Below are 25,916 nucleotides of genomic sequence, written 5' to 3' on the forward strand. Positions count from 1 at the left end.
TTTTCCAAGAAATCATTAAAGCTCATAACAGAGGGACAACAGGACTGGGTGAATATTGGCGCATTACTGAAGCTACACGACAACAGCCCAGATCATGTGAAAAGTGTGTTGACTTGGAAGGAACTAGAGCTCCGTCTTAGAAAAGGGAAGACAATAGACAAAACAGAGTTGTACCTCCTGGAAGCAGAGAAGAAGAGGTGGCGGATTCAGCCAAAGGATCAATAGATGCTACTTGCTTCTTTGGTAATGTTCAGAAGCTGTACACCTTGTTTTCAGGTTCTCCCCAGAGGTGGACCATCCTGAAAAAACATGTGGACATCACTCTCAAGTCCTGGAGTGAGACGCGGTGGGAGAGCAGAGTGAATAGCATCGAGCAATTGCGCTACCAAACGGATAAGGTCAGGGAGGCTTTGCTAGAGGTGAGGGAAAACGCAATGATCTCATGGTCAGAATTGAGGCCCAATCCCTGGCAGAAGAAATTGGATCATTTAGATTCCAAATCTGCACTGTTGTCTGGTATGATATTCTGTCAAAGATCAATACAGTTAGCAAGCTCCTTCAGTCTGTCAACATGCAGCTGGATGTTGCGGTCAGTCTCTTAGACAAAACCAAAGCATCGCTGGTAACCTACAGGGCCACTGGGTTCACAGATGCTCAGGCCACAGCAAAAGAGCTCTGTGGAAATATGAATGTTGAGGCAGTGCTGAAAGAAAAGAGGCTGCGGAGCAAAAAGAGGCATTTTGCCTACGAGGCAGCTGACGAGGCAGTGGCTGATGCCATGACGAGACTGGAAACAGGATTCTTTAATGTTGTGGTGGACTGTGGCATCCAGTCTTTGGAGGACAGATTCAAGTCTCTGGGGGAAGTAAGAGACAAGTTTGGAGTGCTTCACAACTTCCATAATCTGGATGATGAGTCACTTACAGACCAATGTGCCCTGCTGGGAAAAACATTGACCTGTGGCGAAGAGGCAGACGTTGACTGGAGAGAGCTAGCCATGGAGATGCAAAGCCTTCCAGAGCTTCCCAAAGAAGATATGACCACATTGGAGATGCTCACCTTCTTAAATGAAAACGAGCTGTGTGAGATCTATCCAAATCTTGGACACACACACACACACACACACACACACACACACACACACACACACACACACACACACACACACACACACACACACACACACACACACACACACACACACACACACACACACACACACACACACACACACACACACACACACACACACACACACACACACACACACACACACACACACACACAGTACGTAGCTACAGCTGTGCCGCTGGCTGTCAGCCAGTGCCCGCGAATTCCTGGCCCGCAAATGTGCGTGTCTAGCTATGTACTGAGTGTGTGCAGCGCCATTTATCTATTATATGGCTCTGAGTGTGTGTATTTCACGGGTTGAGTGATGTACAATGACAATGGCATCCCGTGGAGGAATTCTGAAATGTTTTACCGTTACATCACAAAAACGCACAGAGGAACCAGACCCTGGAGCCCCGGCCTCTTTATTTACTTACTCCCCTTCATCCCCTATGGCAGGGGTTCCCAACCTTTTTCACCCAGGGCCCCCCCAAATCACTCCTGTTGGAATTTGCGACCCCCCAAAACTTTGAAACTTTAATTATCGCTGTTGCCGATCTGTCCCCCTGCCCGATCTGTACTGTGCATGTGCGAGACTGTCTGCCATACTGGACAACTCCGTACGGCAACCCAACTAGGACACTTGACACCGTGGCGTTTGGCAAAGCACAAAAAGAAAATGGATTTAACTTCTGTTTGGCAGTTATCATACTGAATAAATATTTACTGTGAATGTATGCAAAAATGTATGGCATATAGCTGTCTAACAGAAGTTAAATCTATGTCTCACTTATTCTGACAATGTACTTAACCCCAAATAAAAGAACCCAATAAAAAGAGTTGTTAAATAATAGTGAAGTCACGTTGTCATAACAATAACTCATCTCTCTCGTTTTTTTTGTGTTCTTTTTCTGCTTTGCCAAACGCCACTGCGTGAAGTGTCCTATTACAGTTGCCGTATATGTAGTTGTCCAGTATGGCGGACCATCTCGCACATGCGCAGTACAGATCGGGCAGGGGGGCAATCGGGTAGTGACAGCCGTGCCGGGTAACAGCGGTTACCCCCCCCCCCCCCACACACACACACACGGACACACACGGACACACACACACACACACACACACACACACGGCAACAGCGGTAATTAAAGTTTAAAAGTCTCAAAAATGCTACAACTACTGTCACAAACTGGATGAATGTGAAGTATTTCATTAAAGGAGGATGAAAGCGTAATTAAGGAGCACTATTGGAGTGACTTTGTTGGTTATTGGACTCAGGATTAATGAATTTGGATGCCCGCTGTATCAAGAAATTAAAGGACGGCGCAAGTGGAAACAATTCACAAAGGGATTCAACTGTTTAAAACACATGCTCAAAGTAAGCCGGATTTTGGCGATGTGTTTATGTGGATTAAAAAATCGTAAATAATCTACAAAATGGAGGAGACCGATCTGATCGGAGCAAATGTGACAAATAATCCAACTGAAACCGACACTTTACGCGCAGAAAAAACATTTATATTAAAGAAAAAATGATACATTTCTGTCTTTGTATGCTTTTATTAGCTACTAACTTGCAAATGTATGCATCATATTTATTTCAAATGTCGAAGAACAGGACACTTCAAAAGAATATACTATGTCTAATAAATAAATGGTAATATAGTTGCATAGGCCTGTATAAAACAAAAATGAAAAACTGGCATATTAAGCAGGTAAATCAAATGCTTGTCTGCCATGGAACAGGTAGCAGAGAGAAGACGAGGTTCAAGTAGGTTCATTAATGTGAACCTTGGGTTTGCACGCCCGCAGCCAGGGATGGAATGTCCGGTGTAATGTGAGTGACAGCCAGTCTAAAGTCGTTGTGAACGTCCAGTGTGTTACGTGCTTTTGTTTTGATGGCAACAAGTGCGCTGAAGGCTGTTTCTGATAGATATGTCGTACTGAATGGGAGTATAATCCTGGTCGTGGCATGCAGTGTGATCTTTGGAGCAAGGCTTGGTCCTTTGAGAATCCAAAACTTTTTTAATCCTTTTTCCTGGAAGTATTTCTTTGACAGCGAGTCAGCTTGGATGTCGGTGAGCTCATCTTCGCAATCCAGGTATTCCACATCCTCAACTTTGGCAATAAAGGGATCTAAAACCCACAATTCCTTGGAGACATACTCGTCTATGTCAGCGAACCGTGATTGCATTTCCGTTTGCAGTGCGTTCATATGGCGGATGAACTCGCGACGTACAGACACAGGCACCGTTTCAGGATTGTTTTGGGATTGTTTCAGCAGTAGTGGAAACTGTTGCAGCTCCCCCCTCTCCATTTTCCCGACCCTGTACTCCAGTTTGCGCACAAATGCATCATTGGAGAATGTTGGACTCCACGCCTTGCAGACGCTTGTTTGTTTCATTGTAGAGACTGAAGATGTCGGCCAGGTATGCTGTTTTAATCCAGAATGACTCAGTCACTTGCTCTGACAGTGCGCGGTTACGAGTTTGTAGAAACTCTTCAATTTTTTCCTTCAGTTCTACAAAGCGTGCCAGCACTCGGCCGTGTGAGAGCCAGTGCACCTCGGTGTGCAGGAGGAGGGTTTGGTGCGCTTCGTCCTTGCACAAGTCTGCGAATAGACGCTTGTTGGTGGGGCGACCTTTGATGAAATTGACTATTTTAATAACAGTTGAGAGTGTTTCGCTGAGGTCTTCTGACAGTTTCTTGCTGGCCAGGGCCTGGCGATGTATCACACAGTGAAATATTGTGCAGTGTGGGGCCTTTTCTTTCAAGCGACTGTTAAATCCCTTGTTTTTCCCCATCATTGAGGCAGCTCCGTCTGTGCAACAGGCAACTAAATTCTCATAGGAAAGCTTGTGGGATGAGAGGTAAGAATCCACTGCAGTAAAAATGTCCTCACCCCGGGTGGTATTGGTAAGGTTGACTGACATAAGAATGTCCTGCTTCAAATCTTCCCCATCGATATATTGCACATAAACGATCAGCACAGCCTCGTCTGCTACAGTTGTGGTTTCATCAAGTTGTATGGCAAATGGCCCCTTTCCAAGCTTTTCGAGCAGCTGCAGCTCGCAGTTACTTGCCATCTTCTCAATTCTTTCTTTCACCGTATTGTTTGACAGTGGTACAGTTTTTAGCTTCTCCGCGACCTGCGGGCCGCACAGTTTCTCAGCCATCTTAATGCAAGCTGGCTTAATGAGCTGCTCGCCAATGTTGTGCGGTTTCTTTGCCTTTGCTATTAAAAGTGCACATTCAAAAGAGGCCTCGCTGCCAGCCCTAACAAACGCTGTTCTAATATCCATTGGCTTCTTTGCCTTTGCAAGGTGTTGTTTCTTTATGAAAAAGTCCCGATCACGCCCGACTGTTTCTGGGTGCATGGTCTGTTGGTGTCTCTTCATTTTGCTGGGTTTCATGCTTTCGTTGGCTAGCTTCTCTCTGCATATCACACACTCTGGGCGGGTTTTGTCCGTTCCCTCCATGAAACCGAAGTTAAGATAGCTCTCTAGGTAGGTCCTCATTTTCTTTTTGATTGCAGATGAGCTGTCATCTCCTTTACGTTTTTCAGACATTTTTAGACAAAAATATTCACCTTATGAAGTCGGTCGCTAGCTAGCAAGCGCAGCAAACTGTTATTATTATGAAAGCTGACACAGTAACGTCAATGTTGGCGCCAATCGGAGGAGTATCAGATGAATTTTTTGAATTTTTATTTTAGTTAATCAATTAATTTCTATATTTTATTGTAATGTAGACAAGGCTTTTAGCACCAATCATGTATTGCGTTACAATATGTAAAAAAAATGATATGTAAAAAAAAAATGATATGTACTTTTTAAAAAATGTTTTATTCTAAATATGATATTAGGCCTCAAATCATCTGAGGTCTGGCGCCCCCCTTGCGATCTTTGGCGACCCCCCGAGGGGGTCGCGACCCCCAAGTTGGGAACCACTGCCCTATGGGATGTAATAACAAGACTGAGATGAGAACCCTCCATCGTATTTAGTCCTTAGCAATATGCTGCGCCTCTCCCCATGTAGGGGTGGGTACCGAGCCCCGGTATTAAACGGTCCCCGGGCCGGAATTATTAAAGACAGTGCTAACGTTAAGCTCCGAAGTTATCTGACTTTTTATCGGTACTGGAGACATTTAAAAAATATATATCCAGTGTTTCCCCTATGTTTTCAGCAGCGGCGCTGCGCCGCTGCTGAAATATGCGCGCCGCTGCTAGGGGGCAGCAGATAAAAAAAAATTTTTTTTAAATGTTGTTACATTTAGATTAAGTAAATTAATACTTTGATAAAAGCCTACAGTTAAGAATGAATTACATCTAGCTAACTTAGCTAGTTTGTAAGGGATAATGTGCAGCGACGCGGTCATTATGGGGAAAAGAACACCCGACAGGCTGATCAGGAGCCCGACGCGAAGCGGAGGGATCTAGATCTGCATGAAGGGTGTTCTTTTCCCCATAATGACCAAGTCGCTGCACATTATCCCGCTTATTACATGGCCACATTCTCAACAAAGTAACGATATGACTCCCAATATTAATTGAAATGCTTTTATAGATTTAGAAAATGTTTTTATTGATTTAAAAAATAGTACGCTATTATTTATTTAAAATGACATGCATCCGCTAAGAAAAATAGTCCTTTGTTACTGTTTGAACTAACGTAGCAACGGCAGGAACTGCTTCGATAGCGTTTTTGAGGAGCTTTCTGATTACAGATTTGAAAACATCGCTGCTTGCTTTAAAAGTAGCACAATTCATTATGTCAAAGCTTGGAAAGTATCTAGATATCCCTGCCCTAATGCCAAAGTAACTGGCAACTGAATATGTGTCGCCGTTTGATGTCTATGTCTGGACCGTTGCGTAAAAAGGAGGGTTTCTGCCCCGTTAATTCTCCGCTGTTTTTCTTGTCCCAGTTTGAAAAGCAAACTGCATGCAGTTTGCTTTTCGGCCATACTGTATACAGTTAAATCGACCGAAGTTCTTTGTAAGCGTCCTTAACAACGGTCAATAAGTCCTTGACAGCGGTCTGTCTGTTCTGGATTAACAACGTGTCACGTGTTCTGAATTGACCAATCAGAATAGAGTATTCAACTAAGCCATGTAATAAAGCTAGTTAACACCCAGTGTAATAGATTGTTCATCACATCTTATGTTATTTTCAGATGAGTTTAAAAGGCTGGCTTGTCAGCAAACGAAAGAGAAGTGATGATCGTGGTGATGAGGAGGAGGTTAGTTGGGTGAAGTTAGGGAGGTGGGTCTCTGTTGTCTGGCAGCAATGTTTTGAAAGGGGAGCAAATGGATACACACTTTTTGGGAAATCGTTTTTAAGTAGTTGTTTAAATTTACAATTGTATTGACTGATATCTCGTACTAGACAGGACATGCGATGAGAGTAGGCCAGAGCAGAGGAGGTGAAGGAGCAGGTCAGGATAGAAGAGAGGAGCAAGGTGCAGCTGCTGCTGCTGTCAGAGGGTCAGAGGTAGGAGGATCAGAAAGAGCAAGGCACCGGCAATCAGGATTTGATCCAGGGTGGATGGAGGACCCGAGGTTCAAACCTTGGCTGTACAACATAGCTAACCATGGTGAGAATCTAATATATGGAGCAGTTAGGGGCTTGATCTCTCAGATGTTTTAACGATCATACAGTAGCCAAAACCTCTTAAAGAAAATAAATATATATCAAAGATCTTGTCCCGACAGGAATGTTCTGCCGCTTGTGCCGCCAACACAAGCAAGCACCGAAGCGGGGGGTGTCTACACGGCCATTTATTGAGGTTGGGTGCATGCTTTTCCGAAGCGACTACCTTGATAAGCATGCTGCCACTCGGCACCATCAAGAGAGTGTGAAGGCACACGCCGCACTGATTCAAGGTAAAATTCACTAATACTGTAGGCCTACTGTATCTTATTTTTAGCTTATTATTCACAAAACTCTCTGGTTTAGTTTATTTTTTTCAGTTTATTTATTTTAAAGAAAAGAATGCACATTAATCAACATATCAGGTTTTACATCAATGTAAATGTGACAGATTTAGCTAGTAGACCTAAGCTAGTTTTCATCTGCAGTCCCTCAGCAGGTCAACATAGTACAAACAACACAGTAGGCTATAATACATTACAATTTTTATTTTTGTTTACCTTTCAACAGGGTCCTCAGTGCTGGTCGCCTTTGACCCAGTTATCACCCTTGAACACGAAGCGGTGATTGGTGGTTTTAAGTGCCTCTACCACCTCACGAAAAAAGAACATGCTCACCATACGAACTATGCTGACCTTTTGGAGCTCGCAGAACTACTTGGCTGCCAGTATTTTGAGAAGTTAAAGGTAAGTTAATGCTTTCTTTAATCAACTTCATCACAAAAAAAGTGTGCAATATTTAATCTTAAGTGCATTTGTTTTCTTTAAGATCGGGAGGACCAACTACACATCTCACCGAATCATCGATGAGATGTTAGAAATCCTGGGCACTGTCGTTGAAGAGCCTATCTTGGCAAACATCAGTGCTTCTGTGGCAATTGGGCTTGAGGTGGACGAGACCACAGATGTGTCTGTGAAGAAGCAGCTCGATGTTCACGTTAGGTATAATTTTATTCCAAGAATGACAACAATTAAGACTTAAAATAATTTTGATTGACGTGTCTTTATTATGTTTGATATAGTCTTGCATAGCCAGACCTATCTCCACACTTCGTTTACACTGTGCCAGCGCTGAAGAAAAGTCTGGCTGGACTCATTACCACTCGGGGACAGGGGGGCTCCGGGGGAAACGCTCTATTTCTTTAAACCAATCACAGTTGGTTGGCGGTTGCTAGCTTGTTGTTCTTTCACGTAGTCTGGATTGAATCTGATCGGGGCAACAACATATTCCACCGCCACCTATTGGGTAGTAATAATAAACAAATAAGGCTTATCCCAAAGACCTACATCTGTTGAGTCAGTCTGACTGTTTAATATGTTCATCAGATACATGGACAAAAATGGGCTGCTTTACAGCCAATTTCTGGACCTGGTGACAGTCAGCGATGGCAGAGCTGACACCATAGTCAAGGCAATAAGAACGATCCTTACAAAAAAGAACATTCCCACCCAGAGGATTTATGGCCTGGGGACAGATGGAGCAGCTGTTATGACTGGTATGAACTACCAACAAAAACAAGGTTGATATTCACTGCAGCTTAAAAACTAAAACATGACATAAAACATGTTTGTCCTGAAACAGGGAGAGTGAATGGAGTGGCCAAGCAGCTACAGGACACCTTCCCATGGATGGTGTCGGTTGCATGTGCCGCACACCGCCTCGCCCTGTGCTGCAAGGACGCCTCATCAGGAGTGGCTTACATGAACTCTTTCAGGGACCTTCTACAGCAGCTACAACTGTACTTCAGGAACAGTGCGGATCGCACAGCTGTACTCCAGGCTGCAGCAGAGTGCTTGGGCCTGGATAACTTGAAAGTGAAGGTAATTTAAAAGGGAAAAAACATCTTCCATATTTGGAGGCACCTGATATGACTTAATATGCTTTCATCTTGTGGCTCTAAATATTTTTAGGAAGTGAAGGACACACGCTGGCTTTCGCAAGCCATGGCTGTTTCCAACCTACAGCGGAACCTGACCGCTGTCCTGGCAGCCTTGGCTGAGGAGACGGAGCATAAGAAATGCCCAACAGCCAAGGGGTTGTATGGCTTTCTGGCCACCTACCGCTTTGTGGCATCGGTCTACCTGCAAGCAGATGTGCTGCCACATATCAGCAGGCTGTCAAGGCTGTTCCAGAAGGAAAATGTCAACTTCCTTGCTCTGAAAGTGCAGGTATACTTTCCAATGTTTTATTTTTGACACCACTGTCCATACACTGCTCATACTAACCAGATATCTGCTGCTGCTGCATTTACACCTACTCTGTCTTTGTTATTAGGTCCCTGTGACAATGGCCTGCCTCCGAGCAATTAAAGATGCTGGAGACCATCAGCCACCAGGGTCTTTCCTTTCAAAGCTCCACGCAGACCTGGACAACCCTGCGGGACTTGGGGCTTACAGTATTGTCCATGAGGAGGAGAGGAACAAGAGGGGGACAAGAAAGGGACTGACCAGGGAAGAGCTCTGGGCCCGGTTCAGGAGCCAGGTATGTTTGTTTTGGATTTAGCATTTAGCAGATGCTTCTACTCACCAGAACTCACAAGTGTATCTCCTTTCTAAACAAGCGACTAAGAGCATAATCTAGAGCTAAAGTCAAAGTGCAATCGTAGCAAACAATAATACAAAAGGTGCTTAAGAGGGAGGATCCTGTTAATACTAGATGCCTATTAAGTGGTTTGAATATGGACACAAGTTTCAGTTTAATAATCTGTTGCTGTTATGGTTAGGTGATGGATCCATATTTCGATGGCCTGCTGGAGAGCCTGGAGAGGAGGTTCCAGAATCTGGACCTTTTAGGGGCCTTCCATGCGCTGAGCCCTCAGGCAGCAACTGGAGATGAGGCCAATGTGCAGCTCCTTGCCGGCAAATTTCTACAGGCTGACTGTAATGAGGTGCTGCAGGAATGGTCCTCTTTTAAACAGCAGCTGATAGTTGGGCCATTCAAGGTATCATAATGAATTACAGTAACATTCCTTTTCAGGAGTTCTATAGCCTGGATTGATGTTCATGTTGTGTTTCAGGACTTGGATCAGCAGCAGGTGATGCAGGAACTGGCATCAGAGGTGGGTGAATGGGGGCTGCTTTACCCATCTCTGAGCAAGCTGGCTGCCATTGGCCTGACCATCCCAGTTTCCAGTGTAAACTGTGAGAGATTTCTCAACATTGAACCGGGTAGGATACTTGAACAAGTGATATCATTATTTGACTTTATTCAAATCTCAACCCCATGGGCTCCACATCCACTCGTCTGTTGATTATTATGTTTGTATTAACAGGTGAAGACTGACTTGAGAAATCGCTTGCAGGGGGAACACCTTGCCACCTGTATGCGATTGAGCATCAATGGCCCCCCAACCAGAGACTTTCCCTTTAGGAGAGCCTTAGAGCTATTCTTTAAGACCCCCAGAAAAATAAAGTGCTCTCAGGCAGGATGCCAACTGTGCCATCATCACTAAATGGAGTGATTCATTTTATGTATAGAGCATAAAAAAAACATCATTTTATGTATAGAGTATAAAGAAAACATATATGGATCAAGAAACAAGGCAGGACAAATGATATATGAGAGAAAAACTAAGGAAGTAAACCCCTTGGCAGAACCCAAGATATTCAAGTCACTGGGGCAGTGGAACGAAGTGGAGACATTTGGCACATTCATTACTAGGTGCCATGCTCTTTTGACACCTGATATTAAACTAAAAAATTGTCTGATGAAAGTGATGTAAATGAACAACAAAAATAAAATAAGTTACATATGTGTTATTGGCTATGGTAGTTTATTGGTATGTTCAATTATTTGATTATTAAAATGTAAAACGATCTTTTTCATATGGGTGTTTAGAGTTAGATCTAGTCTCTAGTCATTGTGTGCTCAAAGTGCACCAGATTGAAGCATTTTATATTAAAATGTAAAAACAAATCTTCCCGGGGGGGCATACCCCCGGACCCCCCTAGAGGATGTGATGTCCAACCACCAATTGTGTTCATACAATACTGAATACATTTGAAGCCTTTAATGATGTATGTGTCTTTCTAGTGCTGGCAGACAAATAGAAACATAATGGCGGGAAGCACTTCGCACGCGCACACACTTAAAATGTCCATGCGCGCCGCGCTCACATTTTGCTGGGCCCGCGTGCCTTAGCACCGCTGCTAAGACTCCATCCTAGGGGAAACACTGATATCATATGTATTATTGCTACATAAACATTATATGGCAGTTTTAGTTTCGCCAACTCCGTTTCTAATATGCAATAAGACTACAACATGCGTCTATGATGTATTTTCGAGCTTTCTAATCCAGACGAGATCTCTCTCCCGTCTGTGTGCGAGGGGGCGGGGCAGTTTGTGAAGGTCTCCTGACTGTGTTACAGACTGTCATCCTGGTTAGTGGTTACTCTGGGTTCTGTCTTCAGGACAGAGTGTTGGATTTTTTTGTTAATTGGATGGGACTTGCTTGGATTCAATATTAGAGTAATTTTCTCGTTTGTGTGTTTGTTTAAATATATTTGGCCTTTGTTTATGTGATTGACTGATTTACTCAAATAAAAAGGTTGATGAATTATCATCTAATGCAGGGGGGGGGGGGGACCTCTGGCCCCCGGGCCGTATACGGCCCGCGAGACCATTTGCTACGGCCCTCGAGGCAATTTATAAACACACGCAAAAAAGAAAAAAATTAAAGAGATCTAGACCGCAAAAAAATTAAACAGGCAAGTGCCTGTTTTTCCTGGCCAAGGTCAGGGTCCTTGAACACAACACGAGCCTAACGTGTCGTCACGTGGTATATGTCTCGTCTGACAGGGGAGCATGGCAGGGGAGCACCAGAACGTCGCTTCGGCACTTCCAAAAAGTGCAGTGCCCATAAGGAGCCGTAGACATGCCGCAGTTTCTGCGTGGCTGTGTCTTCAGTTGTAAGCCCAGTGGCGATCTGTTCATCTGTCATACTGATCATACAGTCAATAACTTTGTTGTTATTAGCATCTGGTTAGCTAGCTATGCTAACGAATATAAGAAGCTTTTTCTCCAACCAGTGAGGTAAAGGCACATCTTTATATGATCATTATAGTTCTAAAAAACAAGAGAATAAAGTAAACAGGTATAAAATACTATATGACAGTGAATAAAAGTTGTTATTAATAAACAAGAATACAGTTTGAAAGGAGAGTTATTTGTAAAATATCTATAAAGAAAAATACATCTGCTTCCAGTTCTGTTTCATATGGATGTTGAGAGATGTATCCATAGATCTCCTAATGTTGCTCTCAAAGTGCACCAGATTGATGCTTTTAACGTCAACATTTAAAAAAAAAATCTTCCCGGGGAGGTGAGGGCCCCCCTAGAGGAGGTTAGGTCTCCCCCCCACTTAAATCATGTCAACATGGATAGGAAACGAAATACATTTGCACATATCTTGTGTCCAATATCTTTCTGTTTTGGTGGTCATGCCACAACCGTGCACGTGAATGCATGCACGAGTCATGGTGAGATATCTGGATTCAGAGGTTGCTTTTTCTTTGCACGGCATGAAAGAAAGGCGAAATGAATGGGCTGTGATTTTAGTATTTTTAAGCAGAGGTCAATAATTTGTACGGCCCTCGGAGGATGTTTAAAACATTGAAATGGCCCTTGAGAGGAAAAAGGTTCCCCACCCCTGATCTAATGATTTGTATGATGTTTTATTTATGTTAAAGCTCACTTTGAATGATTCTAGCTAATGATAATGTAGAAAAACTCATATTTTAAATTTCGGGACGGTCCACATTAATTTCGGGACGGGTTAGATTGTATTTCGGGATGGTCCCGGGAGGATAGTGAAAAAAGTTAGTCGAGAGCCCTGCTTCCAGTGACAGTGGCGTCCGCAGAGAGATGCTTCTCGAAGCTCAAACTGATAAAAACATACTTGAGGTCCTCCATGGCCCAGGATCGCCTGAGTGGAATGGCAATAATCAGCATAAACCACCAGATTGGCAGCCAGATCTCCTATGATCAGGTCATCAATGACTTTGCCTCCAGGAAAGCAAGAAGAGAACAATTCTGACTGTACGTACGAGAGGAACATTTGCATTTGTTTTTTTACATTTCATTTCATTGTTAAGCAGTTTGTTTTGCACATATTATTTAATCCTTTAAAAGGTATTTTTGGATCTATTTATATATTCTATTTAGTGTTTTTTATTAAAAATATCTATCTTTGAACAGTGATGGTCACTTTGTCTGTCTTTTTATTCTGTACTGTCAGTTCATCAGTGCTATCTGATATGACTACTTTATTCAAGTTTATGTTCATTTGTCAGAGTACTTTTGATCCCCTAAAATGGGGGATCAAATGTAATATTGGACAAATTAACATACACTTCAACAAAGTAGTCATATTTAATACTTGGTCACAGTATGCACTTTAACCTCATAGTCCTTGTTTCATTTCAAATCTAATGTGCTGGAGTACAGACTCAGAGCCACAACAACAAAACATATGTCACTGAGGACTGAGGAGTTTCTATATTTATGTTCACTGATTTTATATAGTCATTAGTTATAGCCTAGGTAGTTATTTGTAGTCAATTTAAAGACTGTGCTGCTCTTCTCAGGTCCCACTTTAGTGTTTACATGCTTATTTGTACAATATGTGTGCTCATACTAACATCATAAGACAAAAGTTGGTTCCGTGTTGTGTGTAGTGAGAACGCGCTAGAGTGAGGGGGGCCCCCAAACAAAATCTTACTTAGGGCCCCCAAAAGTCTAGGGCCGGCCCTGAATGAGTGCATATACTTGAAGCCATTTATGGACTCGTTATTAACTGGACCAGCTAGATCAGTGTTCACCAACTGCAGTGGTGTGTTTGCTTTATCGGTCGGATCTCGGTTTCTCGTTTGGGTAAACTTTCCCTCTATGCATACTGTACAATCTTTATCAGGCTTGCGCTTTGTACCCTTAATATGCACACCTACAGTTACATCCTGCAGCTTTAAAACATCCTCGTAATTACAGTGATCCATAATCTCATGCCACGTTTGGATATCATGGCTGACATGACACTTATCTTCGACATCACACTCTGTTTGCAAATAGTACATTTTCTTACATACATAAATGTCAAACCTGGTACCATCCGGTAACATCAGAGCATCTTTACCTTCGTCGAAGAACACCTTGGCTCCGTTAGCTGTAGCAGACTTCACGGAAAAAAGTTATTGGGGGTACGATGGGATGTATAGTGCGTTCTTCAGAGTCACTTTACACCGTCGTCCCTGACTGTCTATCAGACACATCTCTGCTTCTCCTCTGCCGTGCACCACCCCGAAGGTGCGCCTCCCGTCTGCCAATTCCATGCTGTGTCTCTCCGGCTTGAAGGTGCTGTCAAAAATCTTGAATTTCTTCTTATCGTTGATGATGTGAGACGACGCTCCTGTGTCCACGATCAATCATTTTCTGTGGGTCTGCTGTCTCTGTAGGCTGGTCCCTTCAGCTTGCACTTTGAGGGTGTAGTCATCTCCTCTCGCAGCTTCTCCAGTACCACCTGGCATGCTCGCGCACCGAGCGGCATCACCGCGGTCCTTCATTGTGCACGCTTATTCTGTGTGCCCCTTGCTTTTACAAAAGCTACACCAGACTTTCTTTCTGCAGTCATCTTTTCGATGGCCTTTCTCTCCGCATCGCCAACATGCGCCGACGTGTTCTCCGTCGCCATTGGGGATGAATCGTTTGGCGGGCTTTTTCTTTGTTGCTGCTTGGACCCTCAGCACCCTCTCGCTCGTCTCGTCTGAGGCTGGGGCTGAATCTTCTGAGGCCTCGAAGTTCCTCAACTTCGCCTTGAACTGTCCCAACGTTACTTCACTGTCACCATGTGTCACCATTAGATTGAACCAGACACCGCATCAAGAGGCGCATTCACACCCAGAGCTGCCAACATTGTGTTATAGAAAGTAGTAGCATGCCGAGCGGAGGAAGGCAATTTTTTTTCCGGCGGGGGGTCCGAGGTCCGCCGAAGCCCCCAGAATGCCCCCTTATTTCATTTTTACTTTACTTATTTCTATTTATCTTTTGTATTCAACTATTTCTATTTTACTGTAAATTGTATGTGTATATATAGTTCCCTATTCCTTTTCCTATCACCCTGCTGCTATAACATGTGCAATTCCCTCACAGGATTAATAAAAGTGTTAGCATTTATTGCAATAGTAGCTACAGAACATGTACTGTGCTGTGTAAACTGTACTGTATCACATAGTGTTTCAGACACACAAACTTTTCAACTTTCAAACTTAAACGGTGCGCTCCCAGAGCACGTACCGGCAGTGATCTAGAGCAGCGGTTTTCAACCAGTGGTACGGGGACAAACTGTCTCGCTCTCGTAATGTCTGTCTGTCTTGCTCTCGTTCTGTCTCTCGTACCACTCTCGGTTCCACTTTTACTTTTGCGCGCTACCTGTCTCACTCTTTTCCGACCTCCAGCTTTTCCTGCTGGAACCCGCCGCTTAAAGGTGGGGGTCCGCGGACCGGCCATAGAGCCCATAGAGTTAAAGGCGGTGGCCGTTAGCTTTAAAAATCCATAGATTAGCCGCACCGTTATATAAGCCGCAGCGTCGAAAAATGGGAAAAAAGGCGCGGCTTATAGTCCGAAAAGTACGGGTATGTTTTAATATACTCTATTGACTTCACATATTTTTCACATAGGCCTATCTGACTCTGAAAGCCAGCTACGAACCTCACCGCACGGCACTGGTCTACATGAATAGAATTCTTCATCAACAGCGGGAGCCAAAACAGCATAGCATCCTGGTAACAGTAGTGAGGGCATTACAAAAAAGAAGTACAGCCGATCCTATTGGCTCTTTGCCAACGCAAGGGACGAATCATAAAACGGCTTATATGTGAGCTTTAGTGCTGGTTGGATGTCAACACATGCACGAGGCTGCCAGCTCACCGATTCATTTTTCGATTTGTTAGGTAATGCGTAGGATATTCAAGTCAAGCGTAGCGGCGTAATTAGGGCCTGGAAATCGTATCTGCTACGCCAAAATCGTGTATGTTGGCAGCTCTGCACACCGCATCAAGAGGCGCATTCACACCGCAGTACTTTTCCCACAAAGGTTCATGAGAACTTAGTTCATCAGAACTCTTTAGTTCTGATGAACTAAGTACAGATCGCGTTCACAACGGAATAAGTCCCTGGGGGTGGATTAGGCAAATGAAGCCGCTGACGTCACTTCTTCGGGTTTACTGTTAGGCCGCAAATAACTTCACGGCATATACTGCCGCCCAAAATCCCCGGCCGGAAGTCCCCGGTTGTTGGGGACTGGCTTCAGTAGAAGCTGCTGGGACTCCCAGCAGCTTCTACTGAAGCCTTCCGAGTAAATCGCCAGAACGCCGACACCTCCTCATCTCCACCGCTCCCATGTTTTATTTTGTGTTGCCATAAGTTAGTCTCTCTGTGTTTCTGCGCTGGGCTAATGCTAATAAAATGGTGGCTTCACAACATTTTTTTTTAGTTTTACGGGGCGTGGTTTGGAATCCGCCCAGCCAATCAGAAATATAGCTCTTTTCTCACAAGAGAGCCGCATGAGAGTCCCTGCTCTCATGACGGGAAAGGGGGTAAAAAGGTTCTCATGAACGAATTTTAGTTCCGGCTCTTTTTGGTGTGAACGCGACATTTCGGAAGTATATCGGAACTAAAGTGGGAAAAGTACTCCGGTGTTAACGCGGTTAAGGCCTCCAGGGAGTCTCGGCTCATCCTGAAGTCCTTCAGCAGGCACCATATCTGAAGCTCCAGCACCGGGACACTGCTGTTCAAACTTTTGTATGAGTGTGGTTGTTGAACCTGCAGGAAGAATAAAATGTACAGGTCAATACCTTTATCCATCAAACTAAACTGCACATACATATTCTGTCATAACAAATTAATCCATTGCTGTATTCCAATGAAAAAAGCCAGCTATTTTACAACTATTTAAAACTATTGTAATCGAACACTCAAATACCTCAAGATGAAGCAGGATGGCTTTGCGCATTCTCGCATTCCAGTGCTGGGATCGGCGTCTCTCCTGATTCCTGTTTTTGCCACTGCCGTAAGGCTCATGCTACAGCGGGTTTCATGACTCAATTTGTTTCATGTGGTCACTGAATATGTTTTTCGTTGTTGAGATTTAAATCACAAGTGTGCCTGGACCTTATATAGCCTGTCAGGTCTCTCATGATTCGTTAATTACTTGGATTAGAAATTCGTTGCAGGTGTTTTGTGAAAGAGGTGTGAGTTGATGATTTATCATGTCATTTAGCCTACTAGTTTAAAAAGGTTAACATAGCCTATAGTATAGTGTATAGACAGTCATTGTTTTTTTTGTGTTTGTATGTGTGCATGTGTGAATATATGAAACATACATAAATCTCATGTAGCCTATATGTCTCCCTTTATGTGTAGGGTACTTTTTATAATAATGTTTTAGTGCTGCCCAATGCCGAAGAGATGCTAGTATGTGTCGAAAATACTCATACATTTGTGTCATACTTGTTGCAAATGGAATTAAAAGTAAATATGTGGGGGAACAATGTTCAGCTGATCTAACAGAGATTACAAAAATACAGCGCTCTAACAAAACACTCACAGCTGATGCAGCTGTTGACACGTCATAATTAACGGACGTCGCTTTAATATGACCGCGCAGAGGAGAGGAGTTCTCATTTCTCTAACCGCCTGCTGCTTCCCCTCCTCTCTCCTCGGTTCCCCTCCTCGGCTCCTCGGCTCGCATCTCCTGTGGGCGGGACTAAGTATCGAGGATAGGAGTCGAGGAGGGGAGTTGGAGAAATGAGAAAGGGCCAGAGGAGTCGAGGAGGGGAAATTTGAGTGTTCAGAAACCTCTAGTGTCTCCTCGGTTAGAGCTCCTCCAGAGAGCCTCCTCGATGCTCGATGCTCGGTCCTCGAAGTGCATTTATTGAAATGAGATGTCCTTCAAAATGGCGTGCTGAAATTCATTTCCGGTTCAATACCGGAGGACCGAGGAGTCGAGTTTGGGAAATTTGAGTATTGAGAAATCTCTAATGCAGGGGTCTCCAACCTTTTTTAGGATGAGAGCTACTTTCAAAAAATAAAACAAGTCGTGAGCTACTTTTACTCCTCTTTTTTTGTTTTTTGCAGTGTATATATTTAGCACATTTTAACATTATTATATGCTTACCTTTAACCTTTGTGTGCTGTTTGGGTCTGTGGGACCCGTTTTCAGTGTTTACTAAAAGAAAATGTATGCAATTTAATTATTTTAACCTGCTTTATTTGGGGGCATGCACCCCTGGGAAGATTTTTGTTTTTTAAAGTTGAAGTTAAATGCATCAATCTTTGAGCACAACATGAATTTATGGATACAGCTCTCAAAGCTCATATGAAAGGGAGCTGTATACTTTTCAATAATCCAAACATCTTTAGAACACACAGGGAGGCGTGTGGCGCAGTGGAGTAGTGCGTTGGTGTTCGGATCAGGGGAGCACAGGTTAAAACCCCGCTGCAGTCAGCATGTGGTTGTGTCCCCGGGCCAGACACTTCACCCCAAATTGCTCCTGTGGGGATTGTCCACAGTATTGAGTATGTAAGTCGCTTTGGATAAAAACATATAACAAGTAACATGTAAAGAATATGATCACAACCAATAACAAATCATTTAAACTTGTTTATTTTTATCTTATGTAAGTTAGCATTCTTTATTTCTTTATGCATATTTTACTAATCACATAATTTTAAACTTTTTTTTTTTACTGTCTTATAGTACACATTGGAATGATTTCTTACTTTATTTTGTACATCTATATTAAATAGATAAATGTGTGCTCTCTCTAGCTCTCTCTCTCCCTCTGTCTCGCTCACTCACAGAGGCTGTGTGCCCCTTTGGGCGATGACGGCTTGCGGTAAAAAAAAAGAATAAACATATTTGTAAAGTGGGGGGACACAAACGGGATTTTGAAGAGTGGGGGGGACATGTCCCCCCTGTCCCCAGTGGAAATTACGCCATGCGTGTGTGTGCGTCAAGTGCAATAAATATATATGCAAGTTGCAACACACACAGAGTAAAACTCTGCCCCTCATGTGCTCTATAGGCTGGCATGACTAGGCTGTGTTCAATGGGGCTGATGTGTTGTGTAGATTCTGCCAGAAGGAAAATCACGGTTAAACTCCTTATGAAGCGGTGAGCTGCCGCTCCACATTGCTTTTCTTCCCGACTGCAACGCTGGGCCCGCAAATCAAGCAAGAACGTGATTGGTCGATATTCATTGTGGGGGTGGGGGTGGGGGTGGGGGGAGGAGGGGTGTTAGATAGATATAAAGTTGTAGTAAGTAGATGGAACTCGCTATGATTGAGGTTTCGTTTATGCATAGGGTAGATTCTTTTAATTACATTTCTTTTTTTGTTGTGTGTATTTTTTATATGTTGGATTTGCTTGGCGAGCTACTTATTGAGAGCTTGCGAGCTACCGGTAGCTCGCGATCGACGTGTTGGAGACCCCTGCTCTAATGATTTCAGTGTGTGGCAACATTGCCCCCTGGTGTCTGGTCGCAGAATGAGCCTTCTCCTGATTGGTTTACCGGTTGTCAGGACTGTTTACAGGAAACATGGCTTCCCGGTCTGTTGGAGAGCTTCAAGAGATGGAAGGTGAGTACATTTATAAAAAATACAGCCGTATTATGATCGTATAACCTGGATGAACATACATTCATTAAGACAAAGGTACCGGTTTTTATAGGAGCAAATCGGGAGATTTTTTATTTATTGTTAATAAATACACCTTCATCATTGGCTGGCTAGCTAACATGCTAACAACAATCCTCGTTAGCTGACGTTGTTACCCACACTGTCCAGCTAGTCATTATCTAATTATAGTTGCATAGCTGCTTTGCCATGCCTTATGGTCCACTGAAACGGGATGTTATGTTTAACGCAGATTATCTGCCTAAACATTGTTAACAATGTTGGCTGGTAAAACTGCCTATTGTGCTCCATCAGCTACCCAGCTAGCTAACCTGGTTAGCAGTGTTACCCCTGTGTGTTAACTTGAGTAAGCTAACTTCGACTTGTGAGTTCGTTTCTTAACTTGTAAGATTGAAAATACAACTAGGATCAAATCCACAGCAGTAGTTATTATCCAATGGTGTTAATACGTGATAAGTGTCCTCGTGGTCTGGCACGCATGTTTGCATTGTTACAGAGACTTGATCTGGTTTAAAAGCATGTTCTTCTACAGTCAGAGAATGGCTTGATGTTTTTACATAGCTTCCCTCGAGTCCTCAGTGGGCGAGTTGGAGCTGGGCCTTGTCTTGGCATTACATTACACGTGCGTCAGCTAAATGTGTCACTGATAAAACAACTTTGCATCTGTATGGGGTAATCGAGCTATGTGTCTCCTTGTCTGCTGACCGCAGTGGACAGAAAGGGCGAGTCTGAAGAGTCTGGTGATGATGAGACCAAGAGGAAGAGTATCAATGGCAACGTGGACCCCAATCAGCCTGCAACCACAGGTAAAGCATCACACATCCAGCAAAGGAGACACAAGTCAGCTTTAAACTAATGCAATCAATTATGTGACACAGAGTATTCATCAGTCTATCTGATGACAGCATTACATAACTATAATAATTCTTCTCAAGCAGACTTGTGTGACTATATCGTGCTTGATGTAATGGTCACAGGGTTAGTAAAAAGTCTTGAAAGATTTGGAAAACACTTAATATCAACCGTTATATTTCCGAGGTTTGCATTATGCTTGAATTTGATATTTGAATTTCAACATAATGTAGTGTTTGATTTATACAATCACCGATGTCAACAAAAAGAATCTGAAAATATGTATTGTCTTCTGTGGATTTAAAGGAATTTGGAATACGGTACTTTGTTTCCCAAGTTGAATCTATAGTAACACTTTCTTTGTAATGAGTATGGATTTTTGGTTTACAGTATGTGAAAGTGCTTGAATTTGACTCTTTAAAACCCTGTGCTCATAGGAGTTAATGTGCTTTATTCTTGCTCTCAATAAAGGTAAAGAAGAGTCTCCTGTTGACATGGACACCATAACCTTGGACCCAGAGGAAGAGGTTAGAAGAGGGTCTAGAAACAATGCTACTGTTTTTCTAGATTTTATTTGTAGAGCTTGAGTGAAAACACTACTATTACTACTTTTTACACAACAGTATGTCATGTCACCCTAATCTGTCTGCTTTCTTTCTAGGATGTTGATCTTGTTCATTGTCGTATTGGGAATATTGAAGGTTTGGAGGTCCTACAGAAGTGTAAAGTAAGTTACTAGTATTTATTGCCACTGTGTGAGTTGAAGTATTGGTAGCAGCATTGTATGCAGATCTGGAGTAATTAATTCAATGTTCCTTTCTATATAAACCAGACAGGATTTTGTTCTAACCACATGTTTTTCTTTATTTTTTAATCATTTGATGGATTTGTATTAAATACAGTTATTTAATGTGTCTGTTAATGGCTTTCTTTCCTTCTATCTCTTTCTACAGACACTCTCCTTAAGACAGAATCTTATTAAAAAGATAGAAAACCTCGACAGTTTGAGGTCTCTGCGGGAACTAGATCTCTACGACAATCAGATCCGCAAACTGGAGAACCTGCAAAACCTTACAGAGATTGAGTAAGTCTGAAGTAAACTACGTCTATTTTTCATGCTTATAATAGAGATTTGATCCAGAATGGCAAATCATAATCTTTACACACATTTTTACCTAATGGACATTTCCTGAGTTGCATTTTTGTGCATCTGACATTGAATAACACTCATCTCAGGTGCATATTATTTCTAATGTTCATACTTCTTTGACTGTCCACAGTCAGCTTGACGTCTCCTTCAATATGTTGAGGAAGGTGGAGGGTTTAGAGCAGCTAACTCAGCTGAAGAAACTTTTTCTGCTTCACAACAAAATTGGCAGCATTGCCAACCTGGACCACCTCACAGGCCTGGACATGCTGGAGCTGGGCTCCAATCGCATCCGGGTAAGACTGTTGGGCAGTGACATGTAAAATCGATATTACTCACATAAAAACGCAAATTGCTTACATACTTTTCAAATAAGGATGTTGCATTTATTTGTGTCACTTTAATGTGGTTGTGTTTCTCTTTCATTGTGTGTCTTTACAGATCTTAGAGAACCTGGATACACTTTCATCACTGCAGAGTTTGTTTCTTGGCACCAACAAAATAGCTACCCTTCAGAATCTGGATGGTTTGCACAACCTGACAGTTTTAAGCATTCAGGTGATTCACAAGTTGTTTAAAAACATGTGTCAGTCCTTTTACAATAATGGAGTATCTAAGTAACATTGATTAATAATTTTGTGTACTTTTTTTGTTCAGAGTAACCGGATTACTAAAATTGAGGGCCTACAGAATCTGCTCAACCTGAGAGAGCTCTATCTGAGCCACAATGGCATTGAGGTCATCGAGGGATTGGAAAATAATGTGAGACATCAACAGCCTATTTCTAAAGTACTCAATGCAAAATCAGTCCATCATGCAGTTAGCTAACTGTGCTGCAAAGTTGTCTATGTACGTTTAAACACTGTTTGTTTCCCCTCACAGAAAAAGCTTACAACCTTGGACATCGCTGCCAACCGAGTCAAGAAAATTGAAAACATCAACCATCTGACAGACCTGCAGGAGTTCTGGGTACGGATAGTGTGCATAGTTAAACTAGAATGTATTTTATGTATTCCCCACAAGCGTAGTTATAGTTTTTAAAAGAAATATATTAACAAACACTTATCTCCGCTTGCAACTATGTAATAATGTGTTAAAAGTGTTACTAGGCAGTTTATAAAGTTATTGTCTCCACATCCTCCACACTGTATGTTACAAGAGTGCTTAATATTTGTGTTTGATCTATCTTTGCAAGACAAAACTAATTATGTTATTGTCTTTCAATCCCTCCCCAGATGAACGATAATCAGATCGATAACTGGTCAGATCTCGATGAGTTGAAGAATGCCAAGTCTCTGGAGACGGTCTACCTTGAGAGAAACCCTGTACAGAAGGACCCACAGTACCGGCGGAAGATCATGCTGGCGCTGCCCAGTGTCCGCCAGATCGACGCTACCTTCATCCGCTTCTAAACTGCAGTGTAATTCACCTTCTGATTCACAGTGTTTTCCCCTCACCCCCCTGCCTTCCCGTCCCACAAAACAAACTTCATTTTGAAACACGCTGGCCTCACAGAATCATATCGTTACTTCGTACAGAGACACACATTCCAGCATTCACCATCCCCCACGGCTCACGCAACATACATGTATGCATGTATGCACTCACTCACACCTTGATCTATGCTATTGTGTAAAAGCTTATTTATTTATTAAGCTGGATATGAACTGTGAAAAGGATTTTAACCTATGTCCATTTCATAATTTTTACTTTTTTCATTTTACTTTTGTAGTTTTGCATGTAGGAGAGAGTATGGAGACATTTTTCCTCAATCTTTCAGGGCCCATCAGGAAATAATATATCAGTTTTTGTATAGTTTCAGTTATGTTTGATAAATCACATTTTTGAGGTTGCACTGCTATCATTTAAGAGGAAAGGAGGGCATTCTTACTGTTGAGTAATTGTGTTGAAGGTTAAGGTACACAGTAAATAAAGAAGAACTAAACATTAAAGGGAAATTCAATAGTAAAATAAGATTCACACATTTTAATCCTCCGAATACTGCTTATCTTATCTTTTGGCTTTATTTAAGCTTCAAGCTTTTCTGAACAAGTAACTGAACGTTACAACCACAAAAATAACTAAAATGAAGAAACCTACAATGACACAATGCAGCCTTGTGTCTGTCTGCAACTGATGAATCATTTCAAAATAAACTGCTATCATTACTAATGAGGGGCAAATCTTGATGTCCAGCAACCTTGTCTATGCCTTGTCATTGTCCAGATATTTTACAGCCATTCATCTGATTAATAAGAGTGACCTCTGCATACAAAAACTTCATGAGAATGTAAAGATAATGAAATGTGTCCATGATGATGGTTCTGTAATCAGTGGTACATCAGCCCCCAATTAATTGTTTTCTTCTTTTTTCTTATACACCTTGAATACATCACTGATTATAGCTTTGGTTCTCTCTAGAAATACATCGTTCATGAAATTATTTTGAAATGACAAAAGTAAAAAAAAAAGTGAAGTTACTTACTAACAGCAGGGATGGTCTTAAATAAGGGTTAACCAATGTAAGATAAATTCCTTTTTTTTATTAACATTTTATTTAAAATGTTAAGATGTGTATAGACATTACAGTGACACGTTCAAGTTTCACATTTGGTCTATTTTAATAAAAAATAGATAATCTTGTATATTTATGTTGCCAAAAGACTAATCAAACAGTAGGATGAAAACTTTGAACAAAAACTCAAACCTATTTTGTCCCCAGTGTTTAAAAGCAGAGTGCACTAGATTTACTGTTGGGTTACAATCAAAGATATAAAAATGGTTTTCCACCACGGGACTAAAAGGTCAGTCAGACACACAATTCTTAACGGAAAAAAATTATGTGTAACATCAGCTACTGACCATAACAACAACAGGGTTATTATTGCATCTCCTTCTCTTTTAAAGGGATCGAAGATAATAACCAAAATCATTTAATCAACTTTAGGATATTTATGATCTAAGACTAAACTGAAGGCCATTACTAATATGAATGTAATGTTATGTTATATTATATTCAGATTAATTATAATGTATTCACAATTGGCCTGTTGGATTGTGAATGTCACTGTCTGTTTGTAAATATAGTTCGCCCACACGTGTAAAAATTCAGTGCCATCATAACTTTCCTTTTGTAAACCAAAATGCTATTTTTCTTTCTTGTTTTTGCACTGCAGGCTGGCTTGAGTTTAAGTAATTAAGATAACTTGACCTTGACTGGTCTCCGAATGACCAATTATTCGATTTACTTTTAGCTGATTGTAGTCAGAACTGAGTCTTCAGGTTCTGGACTTGGTTAACGCTGTTTTCAAAATGAATGTATTATGCAAATAATAAAATGACACTACTGAAAGTGATATGCTGTTTTGATTTGGGAGGCTTTTTATTTGATTTTTATCTTTGAAGACCTTCTAGCATGTTGTAGTAATTGCATTAACAACAAAGGAGTACAAACGTGATTTCAAAATTATTGAAAGTCTTCTTGGCCTTTTTGTTCTGTGCAACTTCAATTAAGGTGCCAGACCAGCACATTTAGATTTATGGATTTGAAATTAGTAGTGAAAAGTTACTTAGTAGGCATACAATATGAGGTATTTTTTACTTTACTTGAATATTTATACTCATATCTTAGTCGTATCTCAATTATGCGTTTAGTCCATCATCCTTCTGGACCTGTCTGCTGCATTCGACACGGTGAACCATCAGATCCTCCTTCGCACTCTCCAAGAACTTGGAGTTTCAGGCTCTGCATTTTCCCTCCTCACCTCATACCTCAAAGACCGCAACTCCAGGGTAACTTGGAGAGGGTCCGAGTCCGACCCTTGTCAATTAACTACAGGGGTCCCTCAGGGCTCTGTTCTTGGTCCCCTCCTCTTCTCCTTGTACACAAACTCGCTCGGATCTGTCATTAGCCCGCATGGTTTTTCATACCACTGCTACGCTGACGACACCCAACTAATTCTTTCCTTTCTCCGCTCAGAGACCCAAGTCGTCGCACGCATCTCTGCTTGTCTATCAGACATCTCTCGGTGGATGTCTGCTCATCACCTCAAGCTCAACCTTGACAAGACTGAACTGCTTTTCCTTCCGGGAAAAGATTGTCCCACTCTTGACCTAACAATCAACATCGGCCCCTCTGTTGTTTCCCCGACTCAGACTGCAAGGAATCTGGGTGTGATCCTAGATAACAAACTGTCCTTCATTGCTGCTACAACCCGCTGCTGCAGATACACGCTTTACAACATCAGGAGGATACGTCCCCAGCTGATCCAGAAATCAGCGCAGGTTCTGGTCCAGGCTCTCGTCATCTCACGCCTAGACTACTGCAACTCCCTCCTGGCTGGTCTACCTGCATGTGCCATCCGACCTCTGCAGCTCATCCAGAATGCAGCGGCTCGTCTGGTCTTCAACCTTCCAAAATTCTCCCACACCACGCCGCTCTCCGCTCCCTTCACTGGCTTCTAGTAACT

At 42.3% G+C, this 25,916-nt stretch overlaps 3 protein-coding genes across 5 annotated transcripts in view; 2 read left to right on the forward strand and 1 right to left on the reverse strand.

The window, feature by feature from the left end:
- Positions 1-17,404, reverse strand: part of LOC307018598 (uncharacterized protein) — a 32,118-nt gene extending 14,714 nt beyond the window's left edge. The window contains exon 1 of one of the 2 annotated variants that reach the window (XR_013802459.1): positions 13,891-17,404. Coding sequence is in view for 1 of the 2 variants with exons in the window: in XM_079648912.1 (XP_079505038.1) it covers positions 13,844-13,876 (33 nt within the window). In the remaining variant the exon portion in view is untranslated. Of the gene's footprint in view, positions 1-13,843 lie in introns of both variants that reach the window. The other variant, XM_079648912.1, reaches the window with a different exon arrangement.
- LOC307018596 (uncharacterized protein C17orf113-like) lies at positions 5,574-10,215 on the forward strand. Of its 2 annotated transcripts, none has more exons than XM_079648908.1 (12): positions 5,574-6,349; positions 6,496-6,703; positions 6,807-6,992; positions 7,270-7,445; positions 7,528-7,700; positions 8,085-8,254; positions 8,341-8,579; positions 8,670-8,927; positions 9,034-9,240; positions 9,482-9,700; positions 9,776-9,926; positions 10,031-10,215. In XM_079648908.1, the coding sequence occupies exons 1-12, from the start codon at positions 6,284-6,286 to the stop codon at positions 10,039-10,041; spliced, it is 2,064 nt and encodes a 687-aa protein (XP_079505034.1). In that variant the 5' UTR covers positions 5,574-6,283; the 3' UTR covers positions 10,042-10,215. The 2 variants fall into 2 exon arrangements, with proteins under 2 accessions (XP_079505034.1, XP_079505035.1); XM_079648909.1 differs by having other exon boundaries at positions 6,822-6,992.
- Positions 17,405-17,653: 249 nt separating the features above from the next.
- Positions 17,654-23,646, forward strand: ppp1r7 (protein phosphatase 1, regulatory (inhibitor) subunit 7). The gene is made up of 11 exons (XM_079648910.1): positions 17,654-17,786; positions 19,248-19,391; positions 20,159-20,254; positions 20,772-20,827; positions 20,962-21,027; positions 21,254-21,384; positions 21,581-21,743; positions 21,889-22,005; positions 22,105-22,209; positions 22,330-22,416; positions 22,683-23,646. Exons 2-11 carry the CDS (start codon positions 19,352-19,354, stop codon positions 22,857-22,859), a joined length of 1,038 nt encoding a protein of 345 aa, XP_079505036.1. The 5' UTR covers positions 17,654-17,786; positions 19,248-19,351; the 3' UTR covers positions 22,860-23,646.
- Positions 23,647-25,916: the final 2,270 nt, after the last annotated feature.

Source organism: Notothenia rossii (assembly GCF_949606895.1).
Source record: "Notothenia rossii genome assembly, chromosome: 9".
NCBI classification, from domain to species: domain Eukaryota; kingdom Metazoa; phylum Chordata; class Actinopteri; order Perciformes; family Nototheniidae; genus Notothenia; species Notothenia rossii.